At 45.7% G+C, this 17,195-nt stretch overlaps 2 protein-coding genes across 2 annotated transcripts in view; both read right to left on the bottom strand.

The window, feature by feature from the left end:
- Positions 1 to 1,804, bottom strand: part of dvl3b (dishevelled segment polarity protein 3b) — a gene marked incomplete at its 5' end in the record, with an annotated part of 25,841 nt that extends 24,037 nt beyond the window's left edge. Inside the window, one exon of the mRNA XM_080844639.1 lies at positions 1,644 to 1,804. Coding sequence (XP_080700765.1) covers positions 1,644 to 1,804 — 161 coding nt within the window. The remainder of the gene's footprint in view (positions 1 to 1,643) is intronic.
- A 2,477-nt stretch (positions 1,805 to 4,281) lies between these two features.
- rnpepl1 (arginyl aminopeptidase like 1) lies at positions 4,282 to 16,738 on the bottom strand. Its single transcript, XM_080845333.1, has 11 exons — positions 15,952 to 16,738; positions 14,788 to 14,928; positions 14,149 to 14,300; positions 13,012 to 13,128; positions 12,038 to 12,273; positions 11,304 to 11,417; positions 9,160 to 9,272; positions 8,789 to 8,897; positions 8,195 to 8,419; positions 7,474 to 7,616; positions 4,282 to 4,779 (listed from the first exon to the last, which is right to left on the bottom strand). The coding sequence occupies exons 1-11, from the start codon at positions 16,411 to 16,413 to the stop codon at positions 4,489 to 4,491; spliced, it is 2,103 nt and encodes a 700-aa protein (XP_080701459.1). The 5' UTR covers positions 16,414 to 16,738; the 3' UTR covers positions 4,282 to 4,488.
- Positions 16,739 to 17,195: the final 457 nt, after the last annotated feature.

Raw genomic sequence — 17,195 nt, 5'->3', positions numbered from 1 at the left:
ATTTTGTTTGCAGGGGCTAAACATCAGTCTGTAATATATTAGCTGACTGATGTCATCGCTGCCATCATCAGCCATGCGCCAGAGGAACATGTGCGGAGTAGTTCCTGACGCTTCCTCACGCTGCGTTGCTCGCAGGCCTCAGAAGAAAAGCAAGCATGCTTGCCAGGGGGTCTGGAACAATAGCTAGCTGTTCACCTTGAAGGGCTGGTTTTGAAGGGATAGAGACTTGACCACTAAGGACACAAGCTGCGTGAGAGTCTTGTTTTGTTGACTGTCAGTGATTGTGTGTTTGTAGGACTGAGGGGCATGTGTGGCTTGGCAATCCTGGAAAACAACACCCTGGCAAGCCAACAAAGGCAAACAAAAACCCGGGTTGTATGGATTTGAATTTAGCAATGGGACAGCAGGCTACTTTGACAGAAATTCGGGCTCGGGGACTCGCGTGTAAATCTGCTCAAAGGATCAGTGCACACTGTATTCCCGAATGTTACAGTGTTTCCAAGTCGGCATTCCAGACGCTTCATAAACCGCTCCTTCTGTAGGGCACGAAAGTACTGTAGTCACCATGCAGAGACGTGTGGGCTTTCTTATCTCTCCCTTACACATTTTAACAAGTGCGCACAGCCGTACACCACTTGTACGTAAGAGGGACTAAAAGGGGACAAAAGGACATTTTTCCTTCTTTTCTTTTCACAACAAAAGAGTCCAGTTCGTTAACCTTCCCCCTCCAGTCCACATCCGCCATTTTCGCATTTTCTCCTGCGTAACCACTGTTGGGCAGAAATAATGTAAAATTGTGCCTCAAACGGGGGGGAAAGAAAGAATGTAGCCTACTTGGGCGCAGCAACAGAGCCAACTCCAAAATGCTGTCTGAGGCAAGGTAACAAGTAATTAGATAAGAGTGCAACAGAGGTGTCTTGTGTCTTCAGACCGCATGACGAAGAGGAGTACAGACAGACAATTTTAAGTTACTTGTGTTGACCCAGATGGATTGTTCTCCACTTTGACAAAACTGACACCGTCTCTGCCACCCGCTGAGCAAATTCTAAGCACAAGGCTTTTGTAAGTTGCTAACGAGCCGACAAACCCCCTTGTTCCTCCATTCCACCCAAACCGTCGTTTTATTGGTTGACCTTGGAAGCCTTGGAAACCTCCTTTTTGACATAAACAGACACCCTCCTTTCCCAAACCCATGGTCCCTCCTTCAAAAAAAATCTCAGACTTGCAACTGTAGCACTATTATTACAGCTCCATTAATGCTATAACCATATAGAGTCCTCCATTTACAAAATGGACGCTGTGAATTGTATAAAATAAACTATTCGCTTAAAATCGATTAATTTAATCAAAGGTGTTAACTTATTGGAGACTAGACAAAATCAAACCAATATTTCGTCTATTCGTTGTCATGATGTCATGCAGATATGGCAAAGGGATCTCCGAAGACTGCCGTAAAGGTGTAGGCTACGCAGGCTATAACAATCATAGTGCAGAAAAGTGCCTGGTATTACCTACATCTGAAACAGCAACGTTACAGGGAACTGGGTCATGACACATTCAGTTATAGGGTGAAATGTTACAAAAGGGTGATTTCAAAACAGGGCATAAATCAGTGTAGCAGAAGCGTAATGTGTCAACCTTACCCGAAGTCATCATCCATAGACTTGAAGAAAAATTTGTAGTTGGGTTTATTGAGGACATTTTTGAAGTCCGCGAGGGTGACCCTATCCGCTGGAATGGGCAATTTGACCAGGTAGGGAGTTTCCTGATCATCGAGGTGGTAGATAATTTTGGTCTCCCCCATGGCAGGCCGCTGGGGAGCGAAAGGCCGTGCTCATCCAGCGCCGAGTCCCACTCGCAGCCTCCTTAGTGCTGCTTGTGCGTTGAATACCCCTTCTCCTGGCACGATCCTATCCGCCTATTGAGAGCCTCGCTGTTGCGCTTTCAGATCGGTCCACGCAAGACAACGAACAAACCCGAACACGAAATACTCGTTGAAAGTTAATGGTGGTTTGATTGTCCGGTATGTTGTGTAGTTGTTCGATGCAGCCTCGTATCCAAAATAAAAACAGTGAAGTTGCACGTTAGGTCGGCCCAGATTGGGCTCCGTGTGCACAGAGCTTCCCCCTGTTCCTTGTAACAGCTGTCTGCCGATGTGTAAGGATAGCCCCTCCTATCAGCTTTCCAAGGGACTCCCTCTACCGGAGATGAGACGAAAAACTGTAATTATATCGATATGTACGAAACCATTAAGTTGGTGAATGAAAGAACAAGAAAAGATACATGGACAAGACACTGTTTCTTCTTAATATGAATATTTGGAATATAATTAGTTGTACAATTAGTAATTAGTTGTACAATTAGTTGTATTTTTATTTATTTTTTTAAAGGATGACAGACTGAATGTAGCCTATTAAGGACCTGACATTTTGTGCAGTGTTTAAAGACCATAAATCTCTTGATTGTTTATTTTAAGGTTCAGGAGACTACATCCCTTAAAAAATACTGTTGATGTCTACACATAAGGGTGAAGCGCCCTCCTGTGGACATATTATCACCATTTCTAACCTTGTGCGTAAAGATTGAATCAAATGCTGGTCCAGCCTCGTTTGAGTCAGGGAACAGTCTGTCTGAACAGCCTATGTAATTAAGTCATACTCAACAAACTGAGGGGCACTCTGTGAACATGTTGGCTGTGTGAAAAAACGGCTTATAATTGAGTGCTTGTGTCGGATATGGATAATTGCCAACACCAGGTAAAAACACATTTTCATTTCTCAACCGTTTTATTACCTGCAAAACTTTGAAAATAAATGTCTGTTTTCACCTGTGCAGTTGATTAAGGCCTTTAATGACTGAGTATCCCACCAAATGCGTATTCACTGCCATTGATTCTTTTACACTTTCACTAGTTAAACACTATCTTAAAACACAAATTCATGATGACAAGATGAGGACTGCTCTCTAACAATTACATCGCAAACCAACTAAAATCAATATATGATTAGTCCCTCTTTAAACATTCAAATTACATTGAGTTTATTTTACAACACGCATCCAAATAAGAACAAAGTCAACACTTAATAAACATAACTCATATGCCAGTAACATAGGAGAAATGCACTTGAATGTGGGCAGAGTCTCTGTAACGCTGACATCATCATTGTTATTGACTCAGACATATGGCTAGGAGGGCCCACACAAGCCCCCTCTGAACTAGGGCAGCAGTGTTGTGACATCACCTTCCACAACAGTGCAAAGCTTACAGAAGGCACCTGTGTGTACCCCGCCCCTCCACTCTTGACTGACATACCTGAGGTCACAGGTGGGAGGGGTTTAGCACCAGGCACAGAGGTCAGGTGGGTTTGCTGGGGGTGGGGGAGGAGTGGAAGGGAAGTACAAACTGGGAAAGAGGACAAATTTCCAGTTTAGTGCCTGTGGGGGAGAGAAAAACAACCACACCACCAGTCCTGAACACCACCACGGATGTAACTAGTTCACGGAAATTGGCGAGCGTATGCAAGGGCGTTCCATACTGGTCATTGTTTTTATCGGCATGGTTATGAAGGAACACTTCTCATGTGGGAACCCCCTCCTTAAATACTGCACAGAGCAGAGGTACCTAAGGCAGCTGGTCCGTCTCCGTGATCGGCAAGTGTGTCTCTCATGATTGACAGGCACAGAGAAGTGTCAAGACCTCCTGTTCTCATGTCCCATGTCACTGGTTGACCCGCTCCCATTGGCCAGGTCCCCCCAGTTGTAGTGAAAATGGTCCAGGATTCACATACTAACTCTCACACACATTCATAGACTTGTGCATAGGTAAGCCAACATGTCAATTAAAAACATTCAAACATTTTCACTCATACTGATCATTTGGGTTTATTGCCAAATGGCAAACTGCATCTAGTGTACTCTCACGTGACACACACACACACACACACACACACACACACACACACACACACACACACACACACACACACACACACACACACACACACACACACACACACACACACACACACACACACACACACACACTAAGCATAAATTTAACCCAAAGGAGAGATTTTTCTTTTTTTTCTCTTCACCAAGAGCAGCGTAAACGGTTAGCTTATGACACATAAATAACCCAGTGTTGGTGAATGTGTATGCGAGTGAGTGTGTGAGTACTGGTTCTCTGACGCATGTAAAATCCCCCTCACACATACTCACACATCCACACTCCCCTGCCTCCCCCTCCCCCTCCCACAACATCCCTCCAGTCTCAACCAGGCACGACAAGGGTTCACGAGTCGTTTTTTTTTTTTTCAAGTCCTTTCCAGATCTTTCTCCTCTTCTCTGCCCTTCACCAGGCATCACCCATCTCTCACTGAACTCCATTGCCACTGTCACTCATTTATCCGTGGCTTTCGGTTTCACTCTCCATCCTTTCAATACCTTCCTCCATCACAGTGGTCGCACAGTCCATCCCCCAAGTCGGTGTCATGCCGAAACGTTGACGTCTCGCAGTGAAATGGTCCCGTTAGCGGGGGGGTCTGTGGGTGTGGGGCTGGTAGTAGGAGGAGCTAAAATAGGCTGGGCCAGAACAGGTGGGGCATCTGGGGTGGAGCTGACGTTACAGGGGAGGGTGGTCTGGAACAGGATCTGCTGCAGCGTGCGCCGCAGGTTGGGGTGCAGGCGTGCCTGCGTCTGGTAGAAGACCTCCACAGCGAAGCACTTCATCACCCCACCACACAGGTCCTCATACAGCGGCACGGTGTACATACGGGATGTCTGAGAGAGGGAGAGTACAGAAAAAGGAGAGTTAGAGGTAGTAGAGTATAAAATACAAGATGAATTGTAATGTTGTTAGACTTTCCCCAGAGATAAAAGACATGGAAGACCTCAGGTACAGGTATTAGGAGGTGTGACTAACTTACCCAGACCAACAAAACCTCAGGGACTTGCTAGGGCTGAGGAAGTTTAATAAATGGTTATTTCACTGGCACCCTCAAAAATCACTCAGTACAACTGACTAGAATCTTAAGCATCTTCATACCTTACCCCACTTGTCTCCACCCTATATTAATAACGGCCTGATTATTCCTACCTATACACCTGACCCCCAATCTGACCCTCCTCCTCCGTCTTACTTTGACCACCCCCAGGCTCCCACATGTGAGGATCTTCCAATTGAGATATGCATTGCGACTAAATGTAGCATTGTTAAGTGCCAAATGTTAGCTTGCTGCCATTTTAGCCCTAACCAATTCTCTGTGTGCCAACAAAGCTAGCAAGTTTCACAAAATTGTGGATTTTTCTTTTCACCCACTTGAATCCCTGGTTCTGCCCTACATTTGGGGTATAAAATGCAGTATTTATATTGCATGTTTTTAAAGTACGTGACCTACACAGCAGGCTACTGTAGCTGGCCCTTCTCTTAAAATCTAGCTGGTGAAACTAGCTAGCTACCTATACAGCTTTTGTGGTACTTTTCTGCCATTCATGAGTTTGGTAAGGATATATTTTTGTATCATGTGGGAACAAGTTAATTATCTTTGGGCAGCTGCCCATCCACCCCAAGTCGCAACCTTTATCAAAACACTGTCTCCTGTATTCAGCCATTTTCCTCCAATCCTGTTTAAGTTTAATGAGGCCATCTTAACACACTAACAGTTAGACCCAAACTGACCTCCTGTCATTCCTGAATATATTTTAGATGCTACGCTTCACTGAACATAAACCCATTTGGTTTAAACTGTGACTCCTTTACTTCTCCGAGGCGTTTGTTGACGTCTGGCAGCTGTGACAAACAGCTCAGGTAGGGCCAGGAACGGTGCTGAAAACCAGCTCAAGCTGGACGAAGTGATTAGCATGAGCCACCCCCTACAAAGGGGTGGGCTCTAAGGGGGGTGACTCCAAAGGATGTTAAAGATAACTGCACAGGGAGAAAGAAAAACAGCCCAAATAGGTTGTAAAAGCTAACAATTGATGCGGACACTGTCCATCACAGGACGCCAGGGAGTGTATGTATGTGTGAGCATGGAGACTCCAGTACAAGGAATGCAGAGTGGATGTTTTGTAGATGGAGGAGGAGGAAGAGGAGCAAAGTGAGAGAGGGACGGGGGCCTCTGCTTCCCTAAGTCATAATTTAAACTCATCCCGTCTCTAGCATTCCTCCAACCTGGCTCTGAACCTCTTTCCCCCCGTCGTTCTCTTTGTGCTTCCATCCATCCCTCAACTAATTCAGTCTTGCTTTCCTGTTAACATGTCTCACCCCAGTGCTGGCACGTTCAGTAGGCAAACTGGCCTTGAATCTCATGGTTGTCTGCAGCATCAGAGTAGGCAGGAAAAGGTCACAGAGATAAGGGGAGGGGAGGGATTGGAGTGCTCAGACACCTGGCGCCGTCGACTCTCCCCTCTCCACCTGGTGCCTCTGCTAGACATCCCTTACTCCCGTCGAATCCCCCCCCCCCCCCCCGTGTCTCTTAGACCTCCTCATCCACTCCTGTCTGTCTGTCGGTCTTACACTGTGTGGGAGAGGTCAGTAGCATCCTGACCAGACTCTCCTGCTGGTTCATTAATGAAACCATAATCAGCCAGAGTCTGTGGGAGAGCCGAGACTCCAGCCAGCGCACGGTTTCTTACACGTGTCTGCTGTTCCAGCTCCATGAGGGCTCTCAGTGGGGGTACAGCTTTGTTTGGCATTTGACCCCTCTCTCCTCAGGTTAGCCAAGCTTGTGTCTTGGCCAGCCAGTGCAGTGTCTGATTAATTAACAAGGGGCATCTGGACTACCTTAATTAACCCTTAATTAACCTTAAAACCCTTATTTTGTATATTATGTATGGAGAGTGTGTATGGATTCAGAGATAACAGAGAGTCTGTCCCCAATTGAAGGGCGCCTTCATACATTTGAGTAAGTGATGCATTGTTTTAGGGAAAATTAAGGTGAATATAGGTATATTTAAAGAAAGTTTAAAGACTCCTAGGTATTGCAGGAGCAGCAGAAATGGGTTTGGCAGTGATGCTACTGGAAGAGAAGATGTGCTTCTGGATAAGAGCATCTCCTAAGACATCTACCCTTTACCATTGATTTTGGTTATTAAGCCATCATTGTTTCTCTTGTTTGCTTATTGTGTTTCTAGTTTTTCTGATAAATGTAGGGATGGGGGACTCACTGAAGAGTTTCTGAGTCGCAGCTGCAAATTCAAGTGGCGTTCTAGTGCAATTTCCTGAGTTGGAAATACCTTAAGTTCCTAGTGGTCTCGAACGCGGCAACTGAATGCTCTGTTAAACGTCAAACCGAACACTGGCATGTTGTATAAAACACACTGGGGTGGTATTCTTCTGTTTGGTTCAGTGTAAATAAGCGAAGACGGCATTATGAGGGGGTTTCTTCACAGTGATTTATTGGGATCTCTGTTTTAAAAGGACCACTCACTTCCTCTCTCTCTTGCAATCTCCCCCCCTCCCCCTCTCTGACTCACGTGTTTGAGCAGGAAGCTGCGGACCCGGGGCAGGTCGGGATAGAAGCTGTTCCGCACCACAATCTGCAGCCAGCGGATGCGCACTTCAGCATTCATGCCATCTAGGAGGGTCGAGTAGCAGCACGACAGCTGAGTCATCACCTCTGCAGGGCCAAAAGCAAATAGACAAGCCAATCAGATTTATTATCAATCTTAAGACACCATGCATGAAGTTCATTCCATGAAGAAAGGGGTTATATTCACCAAAATCAATACACTGTGTCAGAAGTATTGGAACACCAGTAACAATTGAGTATTAGACCGCTCATGGCATTCTCAAATTTTGTCATGTTTGGGTCAATTCTAACTAAATTTGCTGCACACTTTAAACGGGCTCCTAACATTTGTAGGAATATGACATGATATAATGTGACAATCACTGAGCTGAGCTAATGAATTGCTCACAGCAACTACAGACAAGTGGCCCACAATTATTCTACTTGTGGCTACATTATAATTATTAGTCATTGCCAGTGTTTAATCTATATATCTACCAATATATTATTAAGGGTTTACTGACAGCATCATAAGGTAAAGAGCATCAATAGTCATGGAAATAGTAGCCAATGGTAGGAAAGCCAGCTTTTGACAAAGTGCACACACCAATCAAATGTAAGGTATGTGCAAGCACACCCACTACAGAACTCAAACAGACTAACGCAAGACCTGTGGTTTTAGCTACCATGAGGGAGCGGCGAGCGGTCCAGCAGCCGGTCGAGGAACAGCACCGTCTGGAAGGTGCTCCACGTGGAGAGGTCAAAGGTCGTAATAACCTGCGTGTCGGTGGTGTCGTTACCCCACAGCTCACAAAGCCGCTGAACTGGGCCGGTCAGAACCCCCCCGGCCGATAGGTCAGGCTCGAACAGGGGGGGACCACAGTCATTCAGCCAGCGCTCAAACTCCAGCCCTGAGACAGACACAGAGAAGGGACGAGGAGAGCAGGAGAGGGGGATCACCTTTCTGTTTATTTATGTTCTCTCTTCGACCTTCCCTAAAGTTAGTTTAACCCCCCCCCCCTGTTTGATAAGGCCCTCACGGCAGGAGAAGCTCCTCACTGACAGGAATGCTGAGACGAGGAGGGGAGTGGGAGAGAGTGGCGGACATCTTTCATTCATTCTTGCTCGCTCTGTCCCTCTTATATTCTCTCAACCTACATACATCCCACATACATTCTCAATGTCTCAATTCAATTGAAGAAGCTTTATTGGCATGACTTGAGCACGCACACACAAGGCAAGGATGTTGTGGATATTTAAAATGTCTCTCTCTCGCTCACCTTCTCTCTGCGACGCACAGTTTTCCTTCAGTTCAGGGAAGAAGCCCAGGAAAAAGTCCAGCAGGTCCTGAGCCACCACACTGCTGAACTTGAACTTCTCTATGTAGGCCTGCAGAGAGGCGGGGAGAGAGAGTGGGGAGAGACCATCCTCAGTTAAGAAGAGGGAAATGATCAACAGTGAATGTGTGCGTGAGTGAGAGTGAGTGAGTGAGAGCGAGAGAGAGATTGCTGAGTGAGAGTCTGTTGACAAGACATTATGTAGGTGTGTGCACAAACATGACTTGCCAGTGTGTGTCTCTTCCGAGAAAGTGTATCATTGTGTGTGGGAGAGTGAAACTGATTGCTTCCGAGCACCGTTTACTCCTGCTTACCCGTAGGAAGCTGTCAAACCGCTTAATGTCACCGCAAAGCTTTGAGAGGTAGGACACGAAGCAGAAGCCCTTTTCATAGGTGAACAAATTCATCAGACTGCTGGGGTTCACTCCTGCGAGAGAGAGAGAGAGAGAGAGAGAGAGAGAGACAGAGAGAGTGTGAGAGAAAGAGAGAGTGGAAGAAAGGGAGAAAAGGGGGTGAAAGGCAAGGGTAAATGGAATAAGGATTTAATTAGAAAAGTGTTGGTAGACTAACATGTTTGGTAGAATAATCTCTGACAATAAATGCTAATACACAATACATATGGTTCATCTTCACTGACCCCAACTTAAACTGGATGAAACTTGGGTGATTGATGACCAACTTCATTTCACTGAGCATGTAGCTTCTGTCTCTCGGTCTATTATATTCCGAAGATCAGACCCTCTCTCACACAATATGCTACACAACTTCCTGTGCAGGCTCTGGCTATAACTATACTAGATTATTGCAATGCAATTTCAACAGGCCTGCCTGCATTTGTAGTGAAACCATATATTAAACATATGTTAAATACAAATTTAAACTGAACAGTGATTTTATCACATTGAAAACAATACAAGAGCACATTATTGGATGTTTTACCTCATGAATTGTATTGTTTTTTCAAAATAAAAGCTTAATTCAATTTTGATTCTTGCAACATATTTAAAAAAAACTAAAGTTGGGACAGTAAAGCATTGCAATTCCTTTTCAAAACTCTTTAAAGAGGTTAAGGGACTAAAGATACCAAGTGAGAACGTGTTTCAGGTGTAACTTTGTCCTATTCTTCCTGCAAACAAGTCTTACGGTACGGGGTCTTCGTGGTCGCATTTTGCGTTTCAAAATGCCCGACACATTCTCTATTGAGGACAAGTCAGGGTACATTTATAAATCACTGCTTTTTATTTTATTGGAATTTTCCATACCATCTCAACTTTTTCTGATTTGGGGTTGATTCTCTCACTCACGCCTATAGAAGAGCCATTGAGTCGGCACCAGCCTATTTCAATGCTATGATTCAGCTCTATTCCCCCTCTCGGCCACTTCGCTCCTCCGAGGAGCGTCTATTGCCTTTCCCTTCTCTCGGCAGCAAGAGATCGCAGTTAAGACCCTTTGTGTTCCTTTGCGTTCCAGTGACAGCCTTGGTAAATTCAAAAAGCGATTAACCTTTTTACACGTTTTTCTACTTAGTTCATTTGTTTGAGGCATACTCTATGAATCTAACCACAGTTTTGGTATTATTACTATTATTATAGTAATAATGGATGCTTTTACGTACTTTCATTATGCCTATCACTTCATTTTCTAATTGTTGTTTTTACAGTTCTCATCAAATGATTTTGTAAGGTCACTTGGACAAAAGCACCTGCTAAATACCTTAACCTTAACACATGGGCCGCCTCGTCAGCTCCCTCAGTCATAACCCCGAGATTCCAAAGGATTGTGAAGCAAAAATAGCAGGAATCCTAATTCGGCCTTGGACAATTTCCCTGTCTTTTTTTCCCCGAGGCAAACCTAATTCTGCTATTCAAAGGATTTAAAATGACGAGTGCACTGAGGCAGGTGAGTCAGCACAAAAACGAGGCACCAACAACATGCGACTTCATTGCTCTACAGAACCAGCACAAGGAAGCTCAGAATGAATCCCCTGTCGGACAAACGGCCCTGCAGCCTCTTGTCTAAAGCCACACACAGGCCCTGGCAGTTCAGGCTACTTCAAGCACTGATGCGTTCTCCAGAAATGCTGCCTTTTTTCCTCCAGGAGTATTTTTAGCATTTCCACATCCCTGATTTGTGAGTAAGAGGGAGAGATGACTGTGTTCTGCATATTTAGATTCCTACTGTTAGGGTCTGCTGTACACAAGGAGTGTTCTTGTGTGGATGTGTGTGTGCATGTTCAGAATTTGTCAGTGTCACTCAGCCGTACTATGTATATACATTTATGGGTTATAAGTGTGTGTCTGTGTCTCTGCGTGCGTATGTGTGTATGTGCTGTATGTGTGTGTGTGTGTGTGTGTGTGTGTGTTTGTATATATGTATGCGTGAATGTGTGTATGTTCCTGAATGTGTATTCCTGTGTGTGTCTACACATGTATGTAAAGGGTTCCTGTAATGGTCGTACCTGGCTCGAACTTGGCCTGGAGTTTGCTGACGGGGTTGTTGTCTCCCAGGAGACGCATCTGTCTGTGCAAAGCATCCAGACGGAACACTGTCTCCAGGCAGGTGAAGGCCTCGCCTAAGAACACGCATCATCATTAATGGCAATTTCATAAGCAAGAAAGCAGGTGTGTGTGTGTGTGTGTGTGTGTGTGTGTGTGTGTGAGAGAGAGAGAGCACACATGCTTGCATTAGCTTCTTGGCCATTAACATCTGTAATAATGCTTCCGTGAGTATAGTGTTGCCTGAAGAGTGTTGCATGCGCTTGTGTACTATACCAGAAGCCACTACAGTAACACATCACTGAGCCTGTGTAGTTCACGTGGGAGCTGCACAGCGCGATACGTGTCACGCGAGTGATGCATCACTGGGCAGAGGAATGTGTTTGTTTTTAGTTTGGATATATTTAGAAGGAATGAGTTACTAAGCATAAAGTGAGTGTTTTATGTGAGGTTACATGTGCGCGAGTGGATGTGTCTATCTGTATTTTGTGTGTAAGGATGGAATATGTAATTGTGTGTAAGTGCGTGTTCATCCAACTTTACCATAAGCCTTGATATTTGTCTGTGTATACGTTGGGTGTGTGTCTAGGCCATACTTCTCTGTATGCAGGTAGGTGTGTGAAGCACTACCCATGTGTGATGCATGGTGGTGTGTGTTGGATGTGTATGTCTATGTGTGTGTGTTCCTCTTGTTTACCATAAGCCTCGGTGGTGATGCGTCTCTGTGCATAGGTGGCCAGCCCCTCACTCAGCCACATCTCCTCCCAGGTGGCGTTGGTGACGGCGTTGCCGAACCAGCCGTGTGCAATCTCGTGGATTACGTCGATCAGCAGGAACTCCCGGCTCTCCAGAATGGATGAGATGATGAACGTGAGGCACGGGTTCTCCATAGCAACGATGGGGAAGGAGGGAGGCAGGAACACAATGTCATACCTGTGGCCAAGGCAACGGGAAACACAGGGGTGATACGTTGATGCAATGCAATGAGGACTGAATGGCTTAAGATGTGATATTTATATGGACGCTGTTGTACAACGGAAAAAGCTTACAAATAGGCCTCAGTGTCATTTGATATCAAAGACAGACTGAATAGAATGAGCATGTTATCATCTTCAGACTCTTTCTCAGTGTTAGTACCACAGTATCTTTGATGTGAAATCTTACTGACTCTAATCTCCTGAACTGACCCATCAACCTCTGTCACTTGACTGGTCATTACATTAATCCAATGAGACTCAGCAGGTCACAATAGACTGAGTGTACAAACTAGCTGTATGCCAACCACTGTCAACAGAAATAGATTCCCACAGAAGTGTGCGTGTGTGTGTGTGTGTGTGTGTGTGTGTGTGTGTGTCCATTTGTATGGATGAATGACTAACTGGACCACTTTAATGCAGACCAGGAGATGTGACAGTGGGAGAGAAACTAGGCCAAAGCGAGCACTCCATAGCGCTCCGGGAAACATCAGCCTGCGGATTGGAGGAAGGGTATATATTTGGGCTGGGGGTTGGGGCGTATTCAAGAGATGTGTCCCAGGCTTTCATCATCATCATGAGTAATCGGAGGTAATGGTCCAATCAGCCTCCAGATTGACAATGACAACAGAGAGAGAGAGAGAGAGAGAGAGAGAGAGAGAGAGAGAGAGAGAGAGAGAGAGAGAATTAAACCAACCTCCCCCAGACGTACGGACCAAAGAGTCCCTCAGCCACAGCCAGCCAGCGCTCAACACTGCCACCCAGTTTACTGACAGCACAAGTGAGGATGCAAGGCTCTGCCCACACACGACTCCTGAGAGAGAGAGAGAGAGAGAGAGAGAGAAACAGAGACAGAGAGAGGGAGAGAAAGAAAGAAAGAGTGAGAGAGAGAGACAGAGAGAGAGAGAGAGAGAGACAGAGAGAGAAAGAAAGAGTGAGAGAGAGAGACAGAGAAAGAAAGAAAGAGTGAGAGAGAGAGAAAGAGAGAGAGAGAGAGAGAGCGAGAGAGGGGGAGAAAGACAGACAGAGAGAGACAGAGAAAGAGAAAAACAGAAAGAGGAAAGGGAAGGAGGGTAGGGGGGGTTTCAAGACAAACACATTGATAACCTGGAATTTAGAGTACACAAGTAGGCTCACTTCTGCTCTGGGCATTTCTGAGTGAGACAGTGACTCAGACTCCACTGTGCTGACACGTCTACGCCCACAGCATTAACCACACAAACAGGCATCACACAACCTGCCTCTTCCTCTCTCATGCACTCTGTCTTTCACACACTATTTGCCAGTTTCATCATGTCATCCCCCCCAGTCTCAGTTTCTGTCTCACCTTCTCTGTCGCTCTCAGCAAAGTCAGTACTACTTTCCAGGCACTCTCACCTCATCACTTCACGTTTAAAGTGTGGGTGCAGCCAAAAATATTTTTTATGAGCTGGCAACTAAAAGTTACTACTGAACTGTGATTAAATCCATCAATGCTGGTGTTAATATTGACATAATTCCCATTTTTATAAAATCACAATCTACTATTTAAATCATCCTGAACCGATGATGACTTTTCTACGACCATTTCGTACATATCCAACCACCTCCCCCAGCCCCCTCCCGTGAGTGCAAATCTCTTTTTAATTTGCTGATCAGGAATCATCATTTACAGGAGTATATCCCTGCTGATCAGGAATCATCATTTACAGGAGTATATCCCTACTGCCCCCTAATCCCTTTAACACTTTTTAGCATTTTTCAAAATGATGTAGTGGGTGAAGACATGCTTAACACCTGAGCTCCTCCTGACGTCCTCAAGCCCCACTCTCTCCCCAGACTCAGCTGTTCTTACCTGGGGCCGATGTCAGCGTGCTGCAGGTCCCCTGCCACCAGCGCCACCAGGTAAGCCGGCACGGGGAACTCCATGGAGAACTGGAAAACGCGGTCCTGCTTGGAGTAGGCACTGCGGGATGCGCTCATGAGCACCGTCACACCCTCAGGTACCTAGAAGGACACCCGCGTAGAAACATGCACACACATACAGACAAACCCACACAGACACATACAAATATACAAACACAGCCAGACATAAAACCTTGTCATGCCAAAACATAAAAAAACAAATATATGAATAAATGATACAGGGTTGACACAAAGATAGACACATAACATGATAAAAGACTGCAGAACGAGACTACAGCATGGCATGAGGATTACAAGGCAGAAAAGAGGAAAAGTGGAGATTAATCCAGGCAGCTGGCAAAACAAGGGTCCGACCAAAGTACAGCAGAAACAGAGAGATTGAAGTAAAGGAAAGGGCCCGTTAGATGCAGACGTGTTGTTCAAGACAGACAGAGGGCAAATTAAACAGATTAGGATTACCAACAGGATGAGATTAAGGCAAAACAGAGGGAAAGCAACAGTGCAAGAAAGATTACTAGATTGTAGAGAGAGAGATGAGGGTAGTTTAAAGTGGAGATCAGGGCCTTACCCGCACGCTGGCGGAGTAGGTGCTCTTGACGGCCGGCGTATCGAAGCAGGGGAAGAAGGAACGGTTGCAGACAGAGTGGCCCTGCGTGAAGACCAGCGGACGCGTCTGACCGCATGTCAACTCAGCATCCAGCCACCAGATCTGAGACACAACACATGCACACACAAACAAACACAACAACACAGAGGCCAGTGAGGGCAAAGGTCACAGAAAATAACATACCAGCACTGATCAGCCACAACGGGTGGTGAGACATTGAGAGCACATGAGAAATGCCAGCAGGAATGTCAGATATGGGACGATTTGTGTGCAAGGGCTAAATTGAGTGCAGACATCTGTGTGTGTGTGTGTGCGTGTGTTGGGGATGGGGGGTAAAACACATGGGGACTCTCAATGAACTCTCACACGCTTTGCTACAGGGCCAGTGTCATGATTATGCTGTTTGACACAGTCACAAAGCTAGCGAAGGAAGCCTGAAATGGACACACTGTAAAGCATTGATAAGTCCAACAGAGCACCATTTAAGAAACAAAATATGAGAGGAAAATTAAGAGCAAAACACTACGCGTGTGATAAGTATGCATGTGACAGAGAAAGTGAGACAGAGGGAGAGGGAAATAAATGGTGGGAAAGATGAGAGATAAATAGGATGTACGAACTTCTTAATTAGGTAGGAATGTGTCAATACCGTCAATAAGCATGAATGACATGGAGCCGTGGTCAATTATCTTTTCAAGGGGGGCGCTCAATTTCTGTCATGAGAGACGGTCGGGTTGACCTCATGATAAGTCAACTCGTCATGAATACTCTAGACCCGATAATTACCTTAGGAGCTCTCTGAACAAAATGAACTGACTTTCAGCTTTCTGAAAGCCAATAGCCTACTGTTGCATTATCGCTGTTGCATTATAACTAAGGCCTTTGCCTCCCAACGCAGACACTAGGAATCCATTATGTTGCGAGGTTACAACAATGATAGGCCGTCCTATTATCAACGTCGTCTGGGGTACAGGCTATATTCAGACATAAAAGCACAAACCCAAGTTCTCATAAGTAGGCTAACCCTGCTGCTATAAACAATTGCGGAATGCCATTACGGTTATTATTAGCCAACATCAATGTCATTTTGTCAACGACACACAGCTGCCACCCAAGTGACCTTACCGCAGGGCCGTCTGTCGTAGTGTAGCGGATGGTGATCTGGAAAGCCCGGTGCGGCCGGATGACTGTGGCCGGCAGGGTAATGTTAAGCGAGGAGCCGTAGTCTGTGAAAGGGTCCACACGGTATGAAAGTGAGAGGAAGATATCAGGGGAACCAGCGGTACCGGGTACCTTACAGTCTATGGAATGGATGTGTAGGGACGGGTGTGTGTCCAACACCAGAGTTTGCACCCCAGGCTGGATCGGCACCAGTTCAAGGACCTGCCACCCAGTCATCCTCTTCAGCGCAAAGTTGAGGTGGAGGTCGAGATGAAAGTGTCGAAGTTTAAAGCTGTGGAAGTTGGAGGCCGATGCAATGTCCACCAGCCGACATTGTCCCAAAGCCCGGCCGCCTTCACAGGACTTGCTGGGCACCGTCAGCACTTTCCGACAACAGCACAGCGTCGGTCGCTGAAGCTCAGCCATTGTAGCTTTCAAAGAGACATTAATTATAAACTAAACATCGTCGATAACATTTAGCCGCTAAATTAGTCGTTACAACTAAAGATAGCCTAAGCTATATCGTGCGAACTTCATTAATACCCATGAGAAGTAGCTCTTGCAATCGAGTTGCCTTTGTAGCAAATAAGGGTGTAGAGAGCAAAGCACTGGAACGGGCGAAAAAAAAACAGGTTAAGTGGACAGTCCAGCAAACAAAACTAAATCTATGTGAAATCCATCGGGGCCGATCATAAAATCGAGTCCAGCATTTCTCCTTAAAATCCGAAGAATGTAGCCTGCTCTGAGTGCGCGCGATTGAACAACTCAAAAGAAACAGATAACTTACAGATGTTACAAATTTCGCCAGAAAAAAGTATGGAAGTGCCAGGCGCAAAGAAAAAAGTTGAAATGAAAGGCGCTGAGCTAAGTGACTCCCGCAGAAAACAGGAAGTAAAAACAGGGGAGGAAATCACTTCGATAGAGGAAAGTTTTTGGTCTGCAGGGGGGCGCTGCAGAGGCGACCCGAGGGATCCTCGTCCCAATTCGGTAGCACCTCAAAATACTCAACATCAACAGCCTCGGAAAGACAGCATTATTAGCTTTTCTAACGAGATCCCAAACCCAAACCGAAGACCCCTCGGCATTCTTCCATAGACGAAAGATGTGTGCTTCGGTGGAAGGCACATCCTTTGCTGTAACTAACGTCACTCAAAGTAGTAGCCTATTAGGTTTTAAATCTGTTGCGCCAAGTAGTTTGACACTTAAGC

This window comes from Sprattus sprattus (genome assembly GCF_963457725.1).
Source record: "Sprattus sprattus genome assembly, chromosome: 9".
Classification (NCBI taxonomy): Eukaryota; Metazoa; Chordata; class Actinopteri; order Clupeiformes; family Clupeidae; genus Sprattus; species Sprattus sprattus.
The sequence above is the reverse complement of the archived record's forward strand: the minus strand, read 5'-3'. Positions and strand labels throughout refer to the sequence as shown.

Excerpts from the sequence above, each read along its gene's own strand:
- rnpepl1 (XM_080845333.1), bottom strand. The coding sequence starts at position 16,413 with ATGGCTGAGCTTCAGCGACCGACGCTGTGCTGTTGTCGGAAAGTGCTG. Across the intron at positions 13,129-14,148 it reads CACGCTGACATCGGCCCCAG|GAGTCGTGTGTGGGCAGAGC; the intron begins GTAAGAACAGCT and ends TCTCTCTCTCAG. Across the intron at positions 11,418-12,037 it reads CATCACCACCGAGGCTTATG|GCGAGGCCTTCACCTGCCTG; the intron begins GTAAACAAGAGG and ends GCGTGTTCTTAG.